Source organism: Euwallacea similis, chromosome 7 (assembly GCF_039881205.1).
Source record: "Euwallacea similis isolate ESF13 chromosome 7, ESF131.1, whole genome shotgun sequence".
NCBI lineage: Eukaryota > Metazoa > Arthropoda > Insecta > Coleoptera > Curculionidae > Euwallacea > Euwallacea similis.
The window spans coordinates 3,155,898-3,176,349 of NC_089615.1; the positions used below are offsets into that span (position 1 = coordinate 3,155,898).

Below are 20,452 nucleotides of genomic sequence, written 5' to 3' on the forward strand. Positions count from 1 at the left end.
AGATTAATGAAAAGAATATAGGAAAACTGTAAGAAGATTAAGGCATCTTATGATTTTAGGCCTCATTCTGATAAACACCCCGAAGACCGGTTTCGATACTATTAGGTCTCATCAATTCGGGTCATCTTGACTTAATTAACCGTAGGTAGAAATCTGCGATATCCACGGCACACATGTTGGGGCTTGCAGAACTTTATTCTGCCAGCGCCATCTGTCGTGTGCTTCTTGCTGCATCTCGACAAAATCTCTAAACGAACTGACTTTAGGAGTGATACGAAATGTATTACGTGAAATATTACAAGGGGAAATGCTCTTGTAAAGCTTCACAAAACCATGCAGAAGAATTCAACATCTAAAAGTATATGAGTGGTAAAGGTAACTCTAAGTTTTAGAGCAGCAAAATACAATAGTATTACTCAGTTTCCAGCTTGTTTCTGTAAACAATCTCCCGTCCCGTTTATACGTTCCGTAGTAAGAATCGTGCTGATTAAAACAGTTTTTGCAGAGAAAATCGGTAGTAATTTCCTGTCAATATACGCGAAAACAACTCCTATAAATCCCCATTTCTACTGAGTTTTAACTTCGTTGCAGCCCGCTTGACGGGTGCACAGCAAACTGCTGTTCTTTTGGTTACGGTGTATCTTGTCTTCCGTCAGGTAAAATTTATAGGTCTCATTACACAAAATTTGTAGTCGTATCGCTGGCCGATATTGATCTTCCGTGTTATTGAATTTAGAACACGTGTATAGTAAAACTATCAAGGATATAAATTTAGAGATAGCCATTAGACCTGAAGCTGACAGAGGGGTGCATCCAGAGAGAGGGGGGGGGGGGGGACCAAAGGTAAAAATCTCCGAGTAATCATCCTAGTTCACAACTTTTTTGGAAAAAATTCAAATCCATTCGAGAGTGATATTTGACCCAATTCCACATCATAAACACATTTTTATTTCTTCCTGCCCCTTTACATTCGACCAATTAAGGGTGTTAATGCTCACTTTAATAGCAGTGTGCCACCCCCCTCGTAACCACTCGAACCCTTTCAAGATCTGCCACTGAACTAAAGTCATGTCTCTGTCGAGTAAACTAGCTTTCTGCTTAAGAAAGTGCATACTAGTAAATAATTCGGAAGCGGGATGCAGATTTTGCCTGCCAAATGGTGAATAAAGCTTAGTGCCTGCTATTTAAGCTGGCAGTAATTGGAAGAAATTCTTGGAGTATTATTGTGAAAGAGCATAGACAGTTATTACAATTTTCTAAAAGCTCAGGTGAAAAATAATCATAAATAACATATGGAAAGCTTCACTTTGGCTAAAAGCTTTGATAGATTTTTTTTGTATGAAAAATAAAGAAAATATTTCAGTTCGTCTCTATGTGAAACTCACTAATAGATATTATGGTTTTATGTCTATCCTTTTTAGACCCCAGATACCAACAAATAATTTACTGCACATGAGACAATATGTTTTAGGGAAAACTTAACACAGTGAATTTGGAGATCTTTGTGGCTACGACCTTAGGAAAAACATCTCTGGAATCAGCTCTTATTCCGACAGTAACAAATTTTAATCATTTTAAAGCTTAATAATAGGTTGCCGACAGGAGTTTTTGCTTACATAGGCAGACATTTACATTAATTCCTTTAACAAAACTCCTATTGTATTTATCAGAGACTTCCTTGGTTATATGTATGTAATATTTATATAATTACACATTATATTTATTTTTTATATGTTTCAAAAATTGTCAAAACTATCGGCGAAATCCGAAAAAATAATTTAAATTTTGATGGTATATCCAAAAATTATCAATTTTTATATAAGAGAAATGTATTTATTTATTTCAGGGCATTATGCAAGAATGCGATTTCGAATAAGAAAAGCATGAGTGCACGTGCACAAAAGATTTCTTCCGGTCCAGATTGCATGAATTTTACGAACCAAATAGAAAGTTTTTTCCAGTTATAGACTTTTTTATTAAATTTTTTTATATTCGAAAAATTTACTCGCAATAAAATTTGCGTTAAAATAGAAATTTAGCAATTATTACTGCTACTTACTAATAATGAAACATGTAATTTTTAATGGAGCGTGTTGAATAAAATTTGCACCACAAAATTTTTGAGCCTATTACTGTCGTAATTACTAATGAAATACTTCCTTTTTAGGATAGTTAGTGGTGAATTAAATTCTCGCAGATTATGCAAATTTATTATTACTACTGGAGAACATTAATCTTGATCATGTTTGACCCTCCTGCATCTCGAAATCAACAACTAATATCTGAGGATAACCATTTCATCTCTAGTTCGGAGTTCCATGAAACTACTTTGTAAAAGACACTTTATCTGTGAAAGTTTTGATGGCTTTCCATAAACTATCTTAAAATAGCGGCAATGTGATTTTAAATTGAGAACTTATTTTCCTTTCAAATAGTTTGGAGTTTATTCTTTTCGGTGGGGAAATTTGATTCGAAACTTCGAAGAGTCAGGCTAAGTAAATGAGAATTTAATTGGGCTTTTATACAACTCAACAAAGTATGTTTTGATAAGTTATATCTACTCGGAAATTCCAATTCCACTACCTATTCATGTCATTTTCTCAATATTAATGTACGGATTCTCACAGTTTTATTAGGAAAAAAACGGGGGGAAAAACAATTTAGCTGGAGTAATCTAAGAGGGTCGGTAGCTTCATAATATTTTCTAAAGCCCCACCATATTCGAAACATTGGATTTAATAACTTCTAGGAACCTCACAAAAGTAGTATACAGGGTGTTAGTGAAATAACTTTCGTAAATTTAACCAGTGATTAAGAACATAATTTTGAACAAAAAAGTTCCTTACAACAGGGGTCGTAAATACAACCATTTCCCTGGAAAATCAAAAAAACATTTTCTGAAAATTGGCAACGTCGCCTAGTATTTATTTCATTTTCACATCTACCTAAGTAGCTGCATGAAGTGGGTTTGCTTTTTACACGTTTTTTTGGGTCTGATAGATTTTACAGTACATAATTAATAAAATGTCCTAAATTCATGGAATTTAAAAATTGTATGATTCTTATTTTATTATTTTGAAAAGCCATTTACCTTGAAATTATTGTTATCATCTTTAATTAACTTAACATGACACATTACACATTTTACACCACTCACATCACATTCAAAAACACAAATTTATTATTGTTTTTGGTATATTACATGTTCTAAATGTTCACCATCTGAGTCCATGCATGCTCTACTCCGGGTCTCCTTGTTGAACTCTTGAACAAGATTTAAAATTTGTTTTTCGGCTTCAGAACCAACTTTTCTCTGTCGACCTCGTGTTCTTGATATAAAGAAACAATACTCCCTGTATCCAGAAGATTTTGAGAAACTCGCATAATGTTTGTCGAGCTGGAAGTTTTCTTTCTGGATAACGATTACCGTAGTAAATGCGCCGAACTTTTTCAGAATTTTGTAATTCCTCTACATAGATCAAAAGCATGTCATGATACTCGCGTACAGAATACATTGTCACGTAGGTACTATTAATAAGTAGGGATAAAATCACTTAAAGCTCGCCCAAATTAACTTTGCGGATAATTTGTTGCGTGTACCGACAGAAGATGCATTTAGCGAGACCGAAATCACACTAAAATATTAAAAGTATGGAAGGACATACAGTCCATGACAAATTTGAAAAATAAGGGAGGTTTTTGTCTTTTGTCTCTTCTTGATGGTCACTAATGGGTTCCACATGTCCATGGCGCCAGGCATGTTTGCCCAGGATCATATGTCACATAAAATGGGATAAAGTGCAAATGGTTACATAACTCATGTACTATTGAGGTACTAAGTCAATCTGTTTACTGCGCATTCCAATGCCTTATCACTTCACCCGCAACGTGGGTGAGCGACCCTCATAAGGGCCATAAAAAACAACCCTGACGAAAATAAACTTCTCTTCCTCGGTAACATTCAGTGCGGCGTTGCCACTTACGTTTTTTTTTACCGCTTAAGTTATTAATTAAGTTTTCAATTGCTTTTAGCAATGTTATTGTTGAATTATTTTAAGTTTTTTTGTTACGCGTCAAACAACCAAAATGTGTCAAGTACATTTTTCCACATTTTATTCAAATTTTAAACCTTATTATAACTTTTCGGTTACCAACTTTGACATTTTTTTTTGAAAAAACTATTAGGTTTTCGACCCCTGTTGTAAGGAACTTTTTTGTTCAAAATGATGTTCTTAATCACTGGTTAAATTTACGAAAGTTATTTCACTAACACCCTGTATATTACAAAGGTTTAATTCTAAGTAAAACCTAAAAATCTCTAATTGAAACGCAAATATTTCTTTTTTTTCTATTCGTACGCGCGAAAATGCATTTTACCACACGTATTTGAAGGAGGTTCCTCGCATTTTCTAGCATTTCTTAGAGAGTAATAATTCCTTTTCAGAAATATAATGGCAAAATAAAAGAATGGTCTGCAATAAATGGGGCCTCTGTGGAAGCGTGAATTAAAGATACAGGATGATTCATTAACAATGGGATAACCGAAAGCTAGAAATACTACATGTCAATTGGTGACGATTGGAAAAAATATGCCTTATCGGAAAGTTGATAGTTTTGAATATACAAGGTACTGAAAATTAAAATTTTAATTCATTTTTTTGTTATTATTCTGAAAATATCTAGGTTAGACACTTGAAAATTTATAATGTTATGTTTTTTTAGATGACGAATAAGATACGTTTTGCAATTTCCGCGTTGCTAATAGAAAGCGCCACTTACGGTCAATTTTACAGCATTTACAGTTAACCAATTTTTAACCCATATGTCTAACATGAAATTTGATTCAAAATCAAAAAAAGCAATAATTTTTTCATTAATTATGTATTCTTGTATCATTTAGATATCTCGATCTATTTTCGAGAAAAATCTATTAAACGAACACTAAGTTTAAATTTGATAATACAATAAAAATAAAACAAACCAAGTGTATTTTCATTTTTTAAATCACATAATTCGTCACCTAAAAAAACACAACTTTACAAACTTTCACGTGTCTAATCTAGATGTGTATTTTCAAAATAATGGCAAAAAAATTAATTAAAATTTTAAATTTCAACACTCCGTATATATCAGAAACTATCAATTTGCGTATAAGGCATATTTTCTCCAATCGTCACAATTTGAGGCATAGTATCTCTAGATTTTGCTTATTCCATTATTAATGAATCACTCTGCATATAGCTGACCTCAACTTAATAATAATATGAGAAAGTGAACAAGTTTTGTGGAGTACCAAAAAATTCCATGGATGAATCACAACCACCTTGGAGCGAATAAATACCCTATACGGAAAAGGCGTCTATGAATTTACATACATATGTATGTATGTATCAATGTTCGAGTAAAACAGGTAATTGAAAAGTAATACGTGGAAAATGCCGACACAGAGCTCGCTGGTCATTTGCACGACGATAATCATCAGTTAGTTCCCCATAGAAGGGTAATTATTTTAAAGGCCATAGAATATAAGGGTATCATCAATGAGATTAAAGTTTTAGTGAACTAAATGTGAATTGCGATTTGATACTGTTTTTTAATAAATACGTTATAACTGAATTTAATCTTGTGTATTTAAACTTTTATAAAAAAAAAGAAACTATTCGGTGACTAGAATAACAAAAACTCGGGTTCACTGAGGTGGGACTGGAGATTTGATGGTTAGGTAGAATTATATGCAAACATTGTCAATGTGAGGGCTTTTTCTTGACAAAAACTTCTGTGTCGTTTGCAATAGTAGCAGTCTAGCCGCACTATTAGGTCGAATAAAAACTCATTAAAATCATCCTATTGCATTTCCCCATAATACCGCGGTTTGACGTTGCAATTTAACATGAGAGAGCACAGTCGGAGACTTTATTGCACTTAATTTTGAAGGAGGAACTCACCTGCGAACACCAACAACATGAGCGCCACAACTTCCATTTCCACCACAAAAGCAGACAAAAGTCTTTTGGAAAAGTTCGCTTTCACTCACTAAATATCAGTTACTCTAATCGTATCGCACGATCTTTTAAACAAAAGATCACTTAATTATCTCGATTTTTAGTTTTTTCCGTATTGCGAACGTCTTTAAAGTTGCGCTGACACTCGATTGAACCATTTAAGAAACGATATCGGTACGAAAACATACAAAAAACTTTACAGCTTGCATTTTCGCAAAGGCACACGCAAAGGCTCATAGGTCGTACCATGCAGAACAATTGATACGCAACACGAAATTATACAGGGTTGCTGGTAATTCGACGTGTTCCTTTAGGGAGGTGGTAGAGTATGAGGTAAGGAGTGAATTGAACTCATATATGCATATTCCAAAAGTTGCTAGATTTTGAGTTATTTCATTTTTTTTTAATTCGAGGTCTTAATGATTTCAAAATGATTTTTCAACAAATCTTTTTTAGATTATTTTACTTTTGCTACTCGATCACTAGCCTAACATTATGATCTTCCGTATGGAATGAAATGTGTCCGGGAACATTGTGCGAAGATTTTCAGTAAAAACTTTTATAAAATAATTTACGAACATCAGCTACCTCAATTTCTTCTGAAAAGTTTTCAAAAAATGTTCAAGGTAACATGAGTACAAGTTGCTCTAAAAATTTCCTCATTTCAATAGCTATCCAATGAGGTATTATATGGCCAACAAATATTTTGCGGTTTCAAAAAAATAGTCGAAACGCTTTAAGTGAACAATTTAACTTAAATTTGGAATATTAACAAAAAATGTTGTACGTTTAAATCTAAAAACCCAAAAAGCAATACAACAAATATGTTTAAAATTAATTATTGTTCATTCTTAATGTGACCACCTCTATTCCGAATGCACCTTCTACATTTTCCTCTAATTGCCGTTCTTGTTACTCTTGTCGTTAATGTATTTCCTAGCTCGTTAGCTGTGTCAATGATTCTCTGGCTTAGAGCATCAGTGTTTACTATAGATCCAAGTAGGTTGAAGGAAGTAGGAAGTAGGTTGTCACGCAAAGGGGGTTGAATTTAGGAATGAAATTTCTACTTTACAGGATGTGATTTCTAAATCTAAAATTGATCTGATTCGGTATTTTTTTACATATGTCAAAATATTAAAATCGTGAATTTATTCCATTTGGCTGTTCTACCCTGTATGTATGTATATATGTATGTATGTATGTATGTATGTATGTATGTATGTATGTATGTATGTATGTAGTACTATAGGTGTCGTAATCATCAAGAAATCGGCAGATTGTCTATTGAATGTAAAAACATTAGGCAAAATTTTACCATTTCATGCATTTTAATATACCTTAAAATTATACAATAATGTAACACATCTGTTTTTAATTTACGCCTAAATCGTGCAAATCAATTTCCACTCGATGCAAACAGAGAAAACATTCTTAGTAAACGTAGGCCTTTCCATGGGATTAGCACAAATTTTAATTTCAGATTTAATCCACCGAACGACAGCAGGTGCAATTGCGAATTAAGTACTTGCAAACTCTCGTCTCCACTGTTACCATCCGATGGTAAACTTTAACACCATTAATAACATGACATCTTTTGAAATATTGGTTTGCGATACAATGCAAATGCAGACGTTCCTCGGCTGTTTTACTTTGCATGATAAAATGTGAAACTTGACGGAATATAAACAAACGAAAGGAACGTTTTGCATACCTATAAGGATGTCGTTTATGCACAAAACCAACATACAGAGAATTTGTATTTAAATTTAACATGACAGTTTTTCTTTACGGGCTCTATGTTTATAAAATGTTGGTTTATTTCGCTACAGTTGCCATGTTCTTATTTTTCTTTGCCTTCGTCTCTTATGCAGTAGTTCATAAATCACAATTCGACTACGTAGAGGAGTTCAAAAAAAGTCGAACTCTAAGCTCAGCAACTTTAAGTTGTTACTCTAACTTTAGATTTATGTATATTTCCGTTTAGAAATTTTTGTAGCATGAAAGTGTTTGAGCTGATATTCATGACAAACCAAGTGGTCCTAACAATGCTTGATTATATGCAACAGAGTGTGCTGCAATATAGGTGGGTTTTTTCCGATCAATTTCTTATCCAGAGTATGATCCTGATTAGCGTTAAGAAATGTTAAGCAATGCGGAATTTGTAACCAAGGGCCCGAAAAATATTCCTAATTTGGTTAAACGTTCTAGGGCTGTGTGAAGGTATCGTTTGTTAACTATGAGTAACATATGTAAAGTCAGCGATAAGCCCGCATTGCTCTGGTGTGGCCATTACCTGGCAGACATCATATCAAAAAACATTATTTAATGAACACAAATTTTATAAATATATACACATTAACAGAATCTAGGGATAAGAAAATAATTAAAGTTATTAGGTTTGAGAAAAATTATAACTTAAGAAATCTTTAAAAGTAAACATTAACTATTACAAAACCTAAAATCTGGAAATTTCAAACTTCACTATAAATTCAATAACTAATGCAAAAAAAATTAATAATTAGTGTGGCTTTCTCTACTATTTGATACGGCTCTGCATCGTCTGCTCATATTCTTAATAAGCATATCCGTGTCTTTCTGATCATTTGCTGTCCACTCTCTTTGTACGCAAAAAATAAGCTGCTCACGTGCTCACAAAAATCAGATTTTTGCATAGGACCCGTCGCTGAATTATATCTCAGGCGCGCTCGATGGAATTTAAATCCGGAGCCTGTGTTGGCCAAAGCAGAACATCGATAGATTCTTCAGAACTTAAAACTGTACGTGCGATACGGGTACGAACATTATCTTACGTAAGCATGAAACTGGATTCAACAGCTCCTGCATAGGGAATTACCACAAGTTGAAGAATCCTATCGCGATAGTCAACGGCATTCAAAAAGTGTTCCAATAGAATGAGATCAATTCTACCACCAATGCTCACCCTACCTCAAACCATTATTGTTCGGCCACGATAATTGTACACCTCTAAAGCAGTTTGCAGACGTTCTACCATTCGAGGTTCGCGAAATATGGACGAAGACCAAACCGAGATGCATCAGAAAACGAAACTGTTCTCTATTGTTCGTTTGTCCAATTCAAATGTTCCTCACACCACACGACTCTTACTTCTCGGTTTCCTCGTGATAAAGAAGGAACTCTGGGTGGGCGTCTAGCGTGAAGATTGAATCCCTGGAAACGCCTTCTGGCTGAGCACTAACCGTCGCTATATGTGCAAGCTGTAATTCAGATGCCAACTGGGATGTTGTTTGAAGTCTATTTCTTCTGGCTTGAAAAGTCATAAAACGATTTTGAATCGGATTTATTGGATTTGCTCGACCCAAATGCCTCTCACGTACACTATTTGTGTCACGAAACTGATTCCAAAATATGCAAATCATACTTTAGGAGGTTTGCGAATAAACACCAACGTGTTGTTGGATTACGCCACTCTCAAGCATCCCAAAAGCCCTGTATATTTCTTGTTCTGTTGAATGACGTCTTTTCATAATCCACTGAACGAACTCCCTACTGAACAGTCTTTGAATATTCAACTGATAAAACAAGTCTATTTACTGACGAAAACACTGCTTTCATACGGCATTAAATAATTTGTGGCGATTTTTCTCCGTTATCCCTAGGCTCTGTTGATGTGTGTATTATGGTTACAAACCTATGGTGTAAAGTTCGCTTAGTATCACGAGATTGTAGCTAATAAATTATCGTATCTCTCGACAATGATGAAACACTTCCACCTCGGTGTGTAGTACACTATTCCATACAGTCCTGTTAACAAAACGCCTAAGAAAATATAAATGGCGGAAACACAACTTGGGAAATCATTTAAATTACTTCCATTAACAACCCGTCCGAAGTGAGAGTATACGAAATTTTCAAGTCAGGACTTTCCCAAAAGTTCTTTGGAAATGCGCTCCCAGCTGAGAGAAGTTTGAACTTCCAAGAATTTGAAGCGGTATATCTTCTTTATTTATGCCTGTTTATTTAACATTTAGACCCAACGTCTTGGGCTTAATTAATTTCTTTGTGAAAACTGAACCGTTTAATAAAGAGTAGGTCGTTGTTGAGCATTTCTCACGTCATTTCATTAAACTCTTTCAGTTCAAGAAATAACAGAACGCTGTCCCTCAAATTGTGATTAATGTCGGTTGAGAAACTTTCCTATTTAGGAAACATCTTCCGTATTCCAAGGAAATCTCCATTCCTGCACATAATAAAATCTTAGAACTTCATATATTCTCACAAATAGCAAAAACAGATTAATCTTTTTCGGTTTTCGGGAGCAACTCTCCAGAAGTGAGTCATTTCTCTGACGGGGAATTAAATCAGTTCTTTGTCTCCTCGGATTAAGTATCGCTTTTTCGGTGTCCTTTAGATGTTTTTGTCGGCAGCCAGGTTTAGATGTCTTATAATAACTACGTGATATCTTAGACCAGATATGCGTTTCTGCGTCATTTCCTGGTGTTGCCTGAACTTCGAAGCGGAAATTAGATATTTACAAAGGATCATGTTTACATAACGTGTCTCAAGTTTCTGTTTAATAAATCGCAGAAGTCCTCAATGACGAGAGAAGGAAGGACTACCTACACGCTCTTGGGTGAGTGTTTGGTAAACAAATACCGACGGCGACGGCTCTTTAAAACGGTTATATGAAAATACCCAAATTTTCAGTTATATCTAGGAAATATTCCCAAGACAAAAATCACATCGACGGATTGTTTAGAAAATATGTTGTATAAATGCCATTACCTCGCCTAATTAAAAAAGCAATATAGTAGTCGAGACTAAGACAATACTTTTCTTTCTCTCATTGAAGTGGAGTGCCTGTGAAGGGCCCTTTTGAGGCCACCGTAGTGTTACTTGCTCAGAAGACTAATTACTCCCTATGGTGTATGTTTCTATTTTTCTTCAACACGACTCCATGCAGTTTTAATGGTGTGAAAGTCATTAAAGCACAATCTTTACGTCTTTAGTTGTATAACATGTAACTTCATTTTTTTTAAAGCACATACACTTATTCATTCAGCCCTTGTATCCAAGCCCTATTTAATGTGGCCGTGGAGAACACTAAACAAATGAAATCAGCGCCAAAGGGCAATTCATCAACCTATTATGAGCTACATGACGTGAAAATTGAAAATGGAACGGTTTTGGATTATTTGTTTGCCATAATTTTCAAAGGGGGAATTCAAATTTCACTTCATTGGTTGCATTTATTGGACTATTTTTAGCAGCACACGCGAATGGTAGGGTGCACGTGAATTTTATGAATAGATCCCCAAAGTTATTTTTAATAGGAAGCCCTTTATTAGGGAATCATATCAGATAATGGGTATCCTCAGGAAAATCCCCAATTTAATTCTCCAAAGAGACAGAACCGTAGCGGGTCAGATTTGCTGATTATAGAAATTTAATTTTTATTATCATATTTAACTTTTATTATCTGTATTTGACTAAATTACTGTAGTATAAGGAGTCTTGGTCTGCCACTGTCCGTCTATTAAATCAGACCTTCAATCAGGATTTCAAGAGAACTGGTAATTTTCTACCAAATTCCAGAGTCGCAACAAGTAACATTAGTAGCAACGATAATTTTCTACATCCTTCAACAGCGCGACTTAAAGAAATTTTTGCGGTATAAGCAAATTTGTGCCGCCACTGTTCACATAGTATCTGCTCCGGTAGCATTAGATCAAGGCCCTGGAAACTTTTCCAGGAGGTTAATATCTATGGAAACCTCAATTTTGAGGTGAGAAACCGCAAAATTGAGGTTTCCATAGAAATAATCTTTTCCCCTGGCAGCCTGAAGGGCTACCTCAACCCCATGGATGAATCTACCTGTAATTTTATCTGAAAGATAAAATCCATGGAAACCATGACATTGACAATATCTTCATTTTAATGTTTCCATGGTTATTATCCTCTTGGATAATATGGATATTACTCTCATCTTCCGTCCTGTAAGGAAACTTGCATTTTGATTCCAAATGCCACAGGCGTTATGACTCACATTAACTGATTACAAAGTGGCTCACTTTCTACGTAAGATTCGATAGCATCTAAATTACTGCAAATATCGCGTTGGAATTGACGTCATGAATAGTTGTAATATGGAATATTCTGTAAATAAACATTTTCTAGGATGTTGCATAAACTTAGAACAAATTCAACATATTATTTTTTAATTGGGACACCCTGATCGCTTTTCGCATTATCCTACGTCAATCAAGAGCTTTTGAGAAGAAATTTATAAGATACAGGATGTCTTGTTTAAAGTTCAAATACATCAGTAAATATTCATCTCGTTTTCTATTGAAGTACTGTTAAGTTGCTCAGTACTAAACTATTTGAGTTGACCCAAAAAAATCATTAGGGTGAACTTTCTTTGAGGTACCCATTAGTATGCCTAGCTTTTGGTAAATCTTCTAGGGTTCTAAGCAACAATCCATGTCAAAAAAATGAACTCAGGTCAGCTTAGGTTTTTAAGACATTAGATTTGATGATTTAAATGACTCTGTGATCTTTTCGATTTAATTACAATAACTGCGTTATATTTTTACATAATAATATGGATCCTGTTGCTGGTTGCTGTTAAATTTAACCGATTGTTTGGTAGTTGTGAAACTTCCGCAACGAATATTTCAGTCTATTAGCGCTTGCAACTCTCCCCGGAAAAAATTAATCATTTTTTTCTAATGAAGTTAGAAAAGTTTCCGGCACTACTCGTTAACGCAAATAAATTTATGCTTAAGCTGTTTTTGAGACAGCAACGAGGTTTTTAATGAATCACTGTAATGTATAAAAGTAGCATGAGAGCTTATAAAAATTTTTTAACGCATGCACGATAATAAACCATAATTTCATGCATCCTGCAGAATGTTTAATACGGTCTTTATGATGCATGAATAGTTGCTAAGGGAATAATATTTCATATACATGCACTTCAATTCCGGCATGTCTAAACACTTTAACAAAGTCATGACACTTTAACAACATCATATGATACTTTAAAGCGTCAATTAGCTGCACTTACGACGCAAGTATAATAAAAAATATTGCATAGTATTCAGGTATAAGAAATATTGGGAACAAGACGAGGAACGTCTTCCCATATATCGCACATGCTTAAAAAGCCTCTTATATACTTACACTATAATCTACTATTATAGCTGAGAGGTGGCACTATCAGTGTGAATACCTAACTCTATAGTGACAAACTATTTCTTAAAATTCATTAATTTTCTAAGGTATAAACTTTCAAACTTCGGAGTTATTTTTAACTTTTAATAATAATTGGATCCTTCCTCCCCATCACTTACTCTAGAGATTAAAAATGAAACAAAAAGATTGTAAAGTTAAAGAGAATAATGTATACTTCAGCGAAGTTTTCAGATGGCATGTTTCCCTTCAGTCGCCCACTACACCCCCTTGGGGAAAAACTTAGTTATTTTTTAATATTGTAAAGAGTTTTCTCAAACGGCTCTCTAATTTTTCTGTCGAATGGGACAATTTCTCAGTGAGTGTTTATGTCCATTGAGATTCCCAGAGGAGAACAACACCAGCTTTAAATTCATTTTGAGATACTTTCATTTACTTACTGTTATCGAGGCACGCTAATCAACGATTAACACTATAGCAATTATATTCTTATCTATTAAGCGAAGCAAATGTACAAACAAATACCAATTTGCCCCACAAATGGCAATGCTTGGCATCAGAAAATGATAAGTTTTAAAAACCAAATTAGCATAACTTTGCGGAAAAAGGTTATAGATGACGCTAATTTAGCCGCAACCTACAAAGCACTTTTTAAAAATAGGTAGACATTTGTTTGTTTCGTGAAACACACTCAGAAAACCGTAACTTTACCATTTAAAAACCCGCAAAACCTTTCTGGAAATTAGACGATTTTATTGTCAGTTAGGGACTGTAACCTTATACATAATTTATATACCGCAAATAGGGCCCATGTGCACCATTTCCATATTTACCGAGCTTGTACGAATGTACCAAGATCCCCTTTTTTGTTTATAGATGCCAGGATGATGTATGAAAGACCTTCCTGAAACCTCATACACGTGACCAAATTTAACTTTTTAAACGTCTATTTATATGTGCGGATGGTTCTTTTCATGGGCTTAGAATAATCACAGCAGGTATAATAAGAAAGAAAAAAGCAGGGCCAATGGGTCCTTAATTACCTGTCCGCTTTGGATAATAGTCAGGAGTCATTCATGTTAGCTGAGATTTGTCCAGACTCGCCTCATTATAAGCGTCGTAATCTGCAACCCCTGTTTCAGGGTTTCCATAATTACGGTACAGGTAAGGGTTGGAGATAATTTTTCCCTAATGGGTTTGGAAGCAATTTATACTCCAGACCTGTAGATTATACCTGAAAACAAAAAGAAGTAAAATATTATTAGCTTTAAGCCGTTCACAGCTCTGGCGATTTTAGTTTCATTGAACGCCACCCCACACACATATCAAACTACATAAAGCGCAGAAATTTCCTTTTGCCTTTGAATGAAAGTTTCCTGGGAAATCTGAAGGCAGCCAAGACGACTTTCAACATATGAACATGAAAGAAGCATCAGGTGGTGCACGAAATGTTCCAGAGAATTTAATTTGGATGCACAACTGCCCTGCTCAATGGCGGCGATAGAGGGATTTAATTGAAATTTTGCAGTTTTTTTTTAAATCAGCTAATATATTGAGGCTTTGTATTGCGCGCTAAGCGCAAGAAAAATAAGGCAATTTACTACAAATTCAAATAAAATAATAAAACCCGGGGAAGTCTAAAATTACTATTAACTTATCAAGAAGCGCTTCCCGAGATATTGATCTGGATCTTTAATTTTCATTATGAGCAAAGTCGCACCTGTTTAGCAATTTAATCAATCTTAAATTGCACATCGCTATAAAACTCATCCAGTTCTTTTTTCTCAATATTCGGACATTGACCCATATCAATGATATAAACGGCCTGAATCTAGTATTGCCTTTTACAGGCACTAATGTATGACGGTGTAATTAAATATGTTATGTTATAAAAATTATTTGCGCACGCCACTGATTAACAAAGAACTTGTTATACGAAATTTAGTTCGTTCGAATGATTTCATATGAACTACGGGGTGTCCGTTTCTGGAACTCTCCCCTGGGGATCTCGTTACTCACAAAAGATTTGAGGTGGGTTAAGTTAGGGCAAAGTTGTGCCATTTGGAGATCATGAAAGTGCCGTTTTAAAATTTGCAAAATAGCGATGACTTTTGGATATATTCGAAAAAAATAAAATGTTGGAGAAACGTCTTTATTTTTTCTTCAGTTTATTTGTATATAAATTATTGTTAAATGCTTTGTCTTCTCCTGATAAAATTTGTAGAATGAAGATAAATAATAATGAAGACTACTTATATTTAATTTTACTCTTACACTGTAATAATACGTTGGAACTGATAGAGCGGTCTCAAAACAGATTAGCTTGCAAATTTCCATTTTATAATTTCATTATTCACTTATTATTGCAATGAAACCTACTTCTGCATAAGGATCCGCTGCATAAGAATCGCAACTTGAACTATTTCTCGCTGAAAATAAATCTCGTATTTAATACGAACGTGGAAATGAGTTTATTTGAAATTAATTCATGTGACGCACTCATCGACTCGCCCGACAATTGAAATCTCACCGCCCAAAAAACAAACCACAAAATTAAAGTTTTCTGTACACCCAGAAAGTTTGATCTGCCTTTGAAACTTTTCGGAACTCTTAAAGAAACCAGCGAGATATAAACAGTAAGGCGCCTTATGCCCAGATAAAAGTTTCCGCCAAATGAAACGTTTTATTCCGTCCAAACGAAACTTTCGGAATTGTATTGCATCAACAACACAAAATGTTTTATCCAAACATAATATTTCTTTCAGAAATAAAGTAGCCGGAGCGTTATTAAATGACCATCTGCAGATCAACGGAATCTCATCGGGATTAGAAGAAGTTGCCGCAGTAAATCCAGATCTAGTGGGACGGAAGACTAGCTCGTTGAAATCATCCAGATCAGCTACCTCTCCATCTACTAGATCTACACGATCAGACTGTGTTACTCACAAAAGCTCTGGAGGATCATTGAAATTCTCCGGCACACCTATGACACCTACTAACTCACTTAAACTAAGGTCTGGGGTATATTCCATACTTGTGAATCAATCCCTGTTGTGCCCCAAACCCATCGTTTGTTAAATCATTCAATAATTATGTAGGTTTAATTACACGTATTTGCTCCCATACGACACATAAACACCCGTATATTCATGTAATACTACCTAAATAGCTTTTCATTCTTTTGAGCCATATACTTTTGATTTAGTATGCAAATTTCGTTTCGTGTTTCAGGAGTAAAGTGGCAGCTGCATTGTTGAATAAACACCTTCAAATCAATGGAATATCGGCGGGAATTACGTCCTTAAGACAATCTCTTGATGGAAGTTTGGAGACTGAAAAGAGCAACGCAACAGCTGCCTCGGATCCGGGGACCAGTAGTAAAATGAGGAGGGAGAGGAAGGCTGCGAGAACGTTAGGGATAATCGTGTCTGCATTTTTGGCTTGTTGGTTGCCATTCTTTCTGTGGTAAGTTATGATAATATTACTTTTGAAAGTACCTCATAATATGAGACTTATTAAAATCAGCCTCCCAGTTTCTTATTTAATTTTTATCTAAATTCCTTTATTCATATTCATAAGTAAAGAGGTGTTAAATCCGGCGATCGTGGTGGTAATTTAATAACACTTCGACCACACCACATAATAATTAAATTAATTTTCCCATAGCATGTTGTTGCTGCTCTGCATCTGAACACATCCAGTGTTAGACAGGTAACATATAAAAACATTTTCTACCTGCTAATTCTTATTTTTTGTTAATTATCCAATATTCGTGGCAATCCGGTAACACCACAAATTGCCTGTCTGCGACGTGTAACGCCTCTCGCCTTAAACGAACCATAAATTGTCGTGTTTCAAATTGTTATAAAACTCTCGGTTGTCATCGCTGTATAAGATAAAGTAATCTAAATCCTTGAACAAAAGCCAAGATTTTTCCTAACCAGATTTGAGCCACATTTAAGGTGCAGATTTGTTTCTTTCAGAAACAGCATCCCGTTCAAATTTGAAGGAAACCTTAAGGATGTGAAATTGGAGCTTTTAAATTAAATGTTTCTCTTTTATGGGACTATGAGATTACTTTAAACTTTTCAATGCATGACGACACTTTAGACAAAATGGTGTTTGCATACAGAAATGGCAAAAGGAAGGAGAGCGTAAAACAACAACTCATAGCATATGTTCAAATTGTTAATATTGACAATGCTAACTTGAGTGGAAATACACAAATATCAGTTTCGCCTGGGTCTCATATCCTCCATTTAGGAGCACTTACGGTCCACAAATAAACCAAACCAAATAAAACAATTCTCTACGGCTAGGAAATAAAACGAAGCCACATCTAAGGCTCTGCATATGAATTTCCTCAACTTTGCTTCCATAAATTAATGTCCCGTAAGAAAATGGCAAAAGAAGCAGAACATGTTTAGACCATTTTTCATATTGAGTTAACCAGACAGGCGAACGGTTGCCGAGTTCTCTTTTCCCATTAAGAAATTTCGTCTCGTGAAAAAAGGCGGTTGCACGTGCGGATTCCAGCACGTTGCTGTCACCTATGGTGCGGATATTGGAATGAATGATGGTCGAATAATGGAGTTGTCAGCGACAATTTGCTGTTGAATTTCCTAGCATCGCATAGTTCAAATAACACACTCGATATTACATCATAAATAGTTTGAAATGTTTGGACTTGAGCGGTTTTCTCCTCAGAAATTAGCGTCAGGAATTTTTTAATACACAGCATGTAATATTGAACCTGGAATATCGAAATATCACAAATACTAAGGATCCTATGAAGAAATGTTTTGTATCAAATTTTAATTGCTCTGAGAGGCAAATATATTGGCACTAAATTTGATTCCTCTCTACCCCTCATATGGGCGGGATGGGAGTTAACTATTTAATTTTAAATGGCAACCTCCATTTTTTTACAAATTCAGATAATACGGCTAAAAATAGGACAAAATTGTGCAAACCATTTTTTTCGATTCGTGCTATAAAACACTGTAATTCAATTTATATCTTAAATGACAACCTCCACTTTTAAAACATTTTTATGAGACAAAAAAAAATCTATGATAATGAAATGTGATAAATAAACAAGAACATAGACAAATAAAATATCTACTTTTAAATGTTCTGTTGTTAATACTGCTTCATGATGGAGTATTTGACTCTAAAAGAGAAAAACGAAATGGTTTTGGTGTATGGAGCTGGTAGACATTTAGATAATGCTGTGAATCTCTACACTCAACACTATTCCTGAAACAACACTACCCTGGACTTCTTTTTACTGTGTGATTGAAAAAATTATTAATGACAGGACTGTAAATAAGAAGAAAAGAACTCGCCCAGCTACTGTGTGTGGAGAAAATAATGAAATTGCAGTCATAGGTGCTGTGATTTTTAATCCCCAAAATAAGCACAAAAGAAATATCAGAATTATCAGGAATTTCTCATATGAGTGTATGGAGAATGCTGAAGTTACACAAGTTTTTCATCATATTTCTTCACACCAAGAGCTCTATACAGTAGATTTTTAAAATCGTTTAGATTTTTGTAAGTAATCATCTGGACAGATGGAACAAAATCCCAATTTTTCCCGTTGTGTATTATTCTCTGACGAGTTATCGTTTACAAATCATGGTACAGTTAATAGGCATAACATGCATTACTGGAATGTTGAAAATCTACTTTGGCTTCGACAAGTTACGCGCCAGTGCCCTTGGACCATCAACGTACAGTGTGAAATTATTGGCAGTAAACTTGTTAACCCCGACATAATTGAAGGCAATTTGAATAATAAAATATACTGAAATATTTTGGAAAATAGACTACTCATATTTCTCCAGGACTTAAACTTAGAAGTACATCAGAACATGTGGTTTCAACATGTGGTTTCCAGCTCAGTATTCTGCGGTGGCACGGGAAATCGTTAACTGTAATTTTAACAGTCGATGTATCAACAGGTCTGGTCCGGTGAAAGAGCCTGCTAGATCTCCAGATTTTACTTCGTTGGATTTCTTTTTGTGGGGATATCTCAAAGATTAGGTTTATAAAGAAATACCAACGACACGGGAGGATATGATTCTAAATTATAATTGTTTATGCCAGTATTTCAAAAGACACACTTCATAGATGTGAAAAGTTGTTTAAAACACAGAGAAATCAGTGCATTGAAGTTCAGGGACACGATTTTCAGTATTTACTTTAAATAAAAGCTATACAAAAATACACATTTTCATTAATTCTAAGGGAAATATCATCAAACCTTTCAATAAATCATAAGTGAAAGAGAAATTGAATTTCGTTAATAGCAGTGTTTTCTAGAATGAATCGAACATTTTTTTAACAATTTTTTTTCTTATTTTTAGCCGCATTATTCGAATCGGTAAAAAAATAGAGGGGTCATTTGAAATAAAAAAGTCAACCCCCACCCTGCCCACACGGAGAGTGGAGGGGAATCAGTTTTAGCACTAATACATTTCCCCCTCAGTGTAATGAAAACTTGATACTGAACATTCTTTTATAGAGTACTTAGTACTCGAGACATTTTGATATTCCAGGTTAAATGTTACACACTAGTCGAATGTTACACACTGTTCTGTGAATAGCAAAAATAGCAAAATGCAAGCACCCCTAATGACCTGAAGTTGGTAATATCTTTCATATTACACGAGGATAATATGCGAAAATTTCATGTTTACCTAAGGAGAAAATAAACTTTGAATCTATTTTAGGTACAGGTAATGCACAAAGTGTTCACAGAAAAGCTATAAAATACTATAAGACTCTAAAGCTTAGGATGTCTTAAGAAAGCCGTCATATAGCAACCACTATAAAACATTGCCCATGCATTTACATTCATGGGGTCTTTTTAGAAGTCGTAGGCAAGACCGTCATTACGTCAGAAGGTATCAGTAACGCCGTATTACGGCCGCTATATTGCTTTCCTAGTAAACCGTAGCTTAAGTTCCTCCATTATCTTCCAGGCAGTTTCCCACTGGACTTGACTTGATTAAACAAAATATGTGAAACACTCTGAAATTTCTTTTCTCAATAACTGAGGAATAGCAACTTGACTGCGTTAAACGCACGAAGGGAAAACTAAAATCAATTATCCGATAGAAAAGTTAGAAGCCCTTGAACTTAATCAAAAAATCGAGTGCGCTAGTTTATTCTCTGTAATTGAGTGCATGGTATTTTCTGTACTTTTTTTAGGGTTGTTGTTTCTAAAAATTTTTACAATAAATAGAAAATAATTGTGGCCTGCAAATGCT

The 20,452-nt window shown here is 34.7% G+C and overlaps 1 protein-coding gene across 1 annotated transcript in view; it reads left to right on the plus strand.

Annotated features, from left to right (window-relative positions):
- LOC136409968 (octopamine receptor beta-1R-like) overlaps positions 1 to 20,452 on the plus strand; it is a 63,914-nt gene that overhangs the window by 32,622 nt on the left and 10,840 nt on the right. Inside the window, exon 3 of the mRNA XM_066391855.1 lies at positions 16,407 to 16,640. Within this exon, the coding sequence (XP_066247952.1) occupies positions 16,407 to 16,640 (234 nt within the window). The remainder of the gene's footprint in view (positions 1 to 16,406; positions 16,641 to 20,452) is intronic.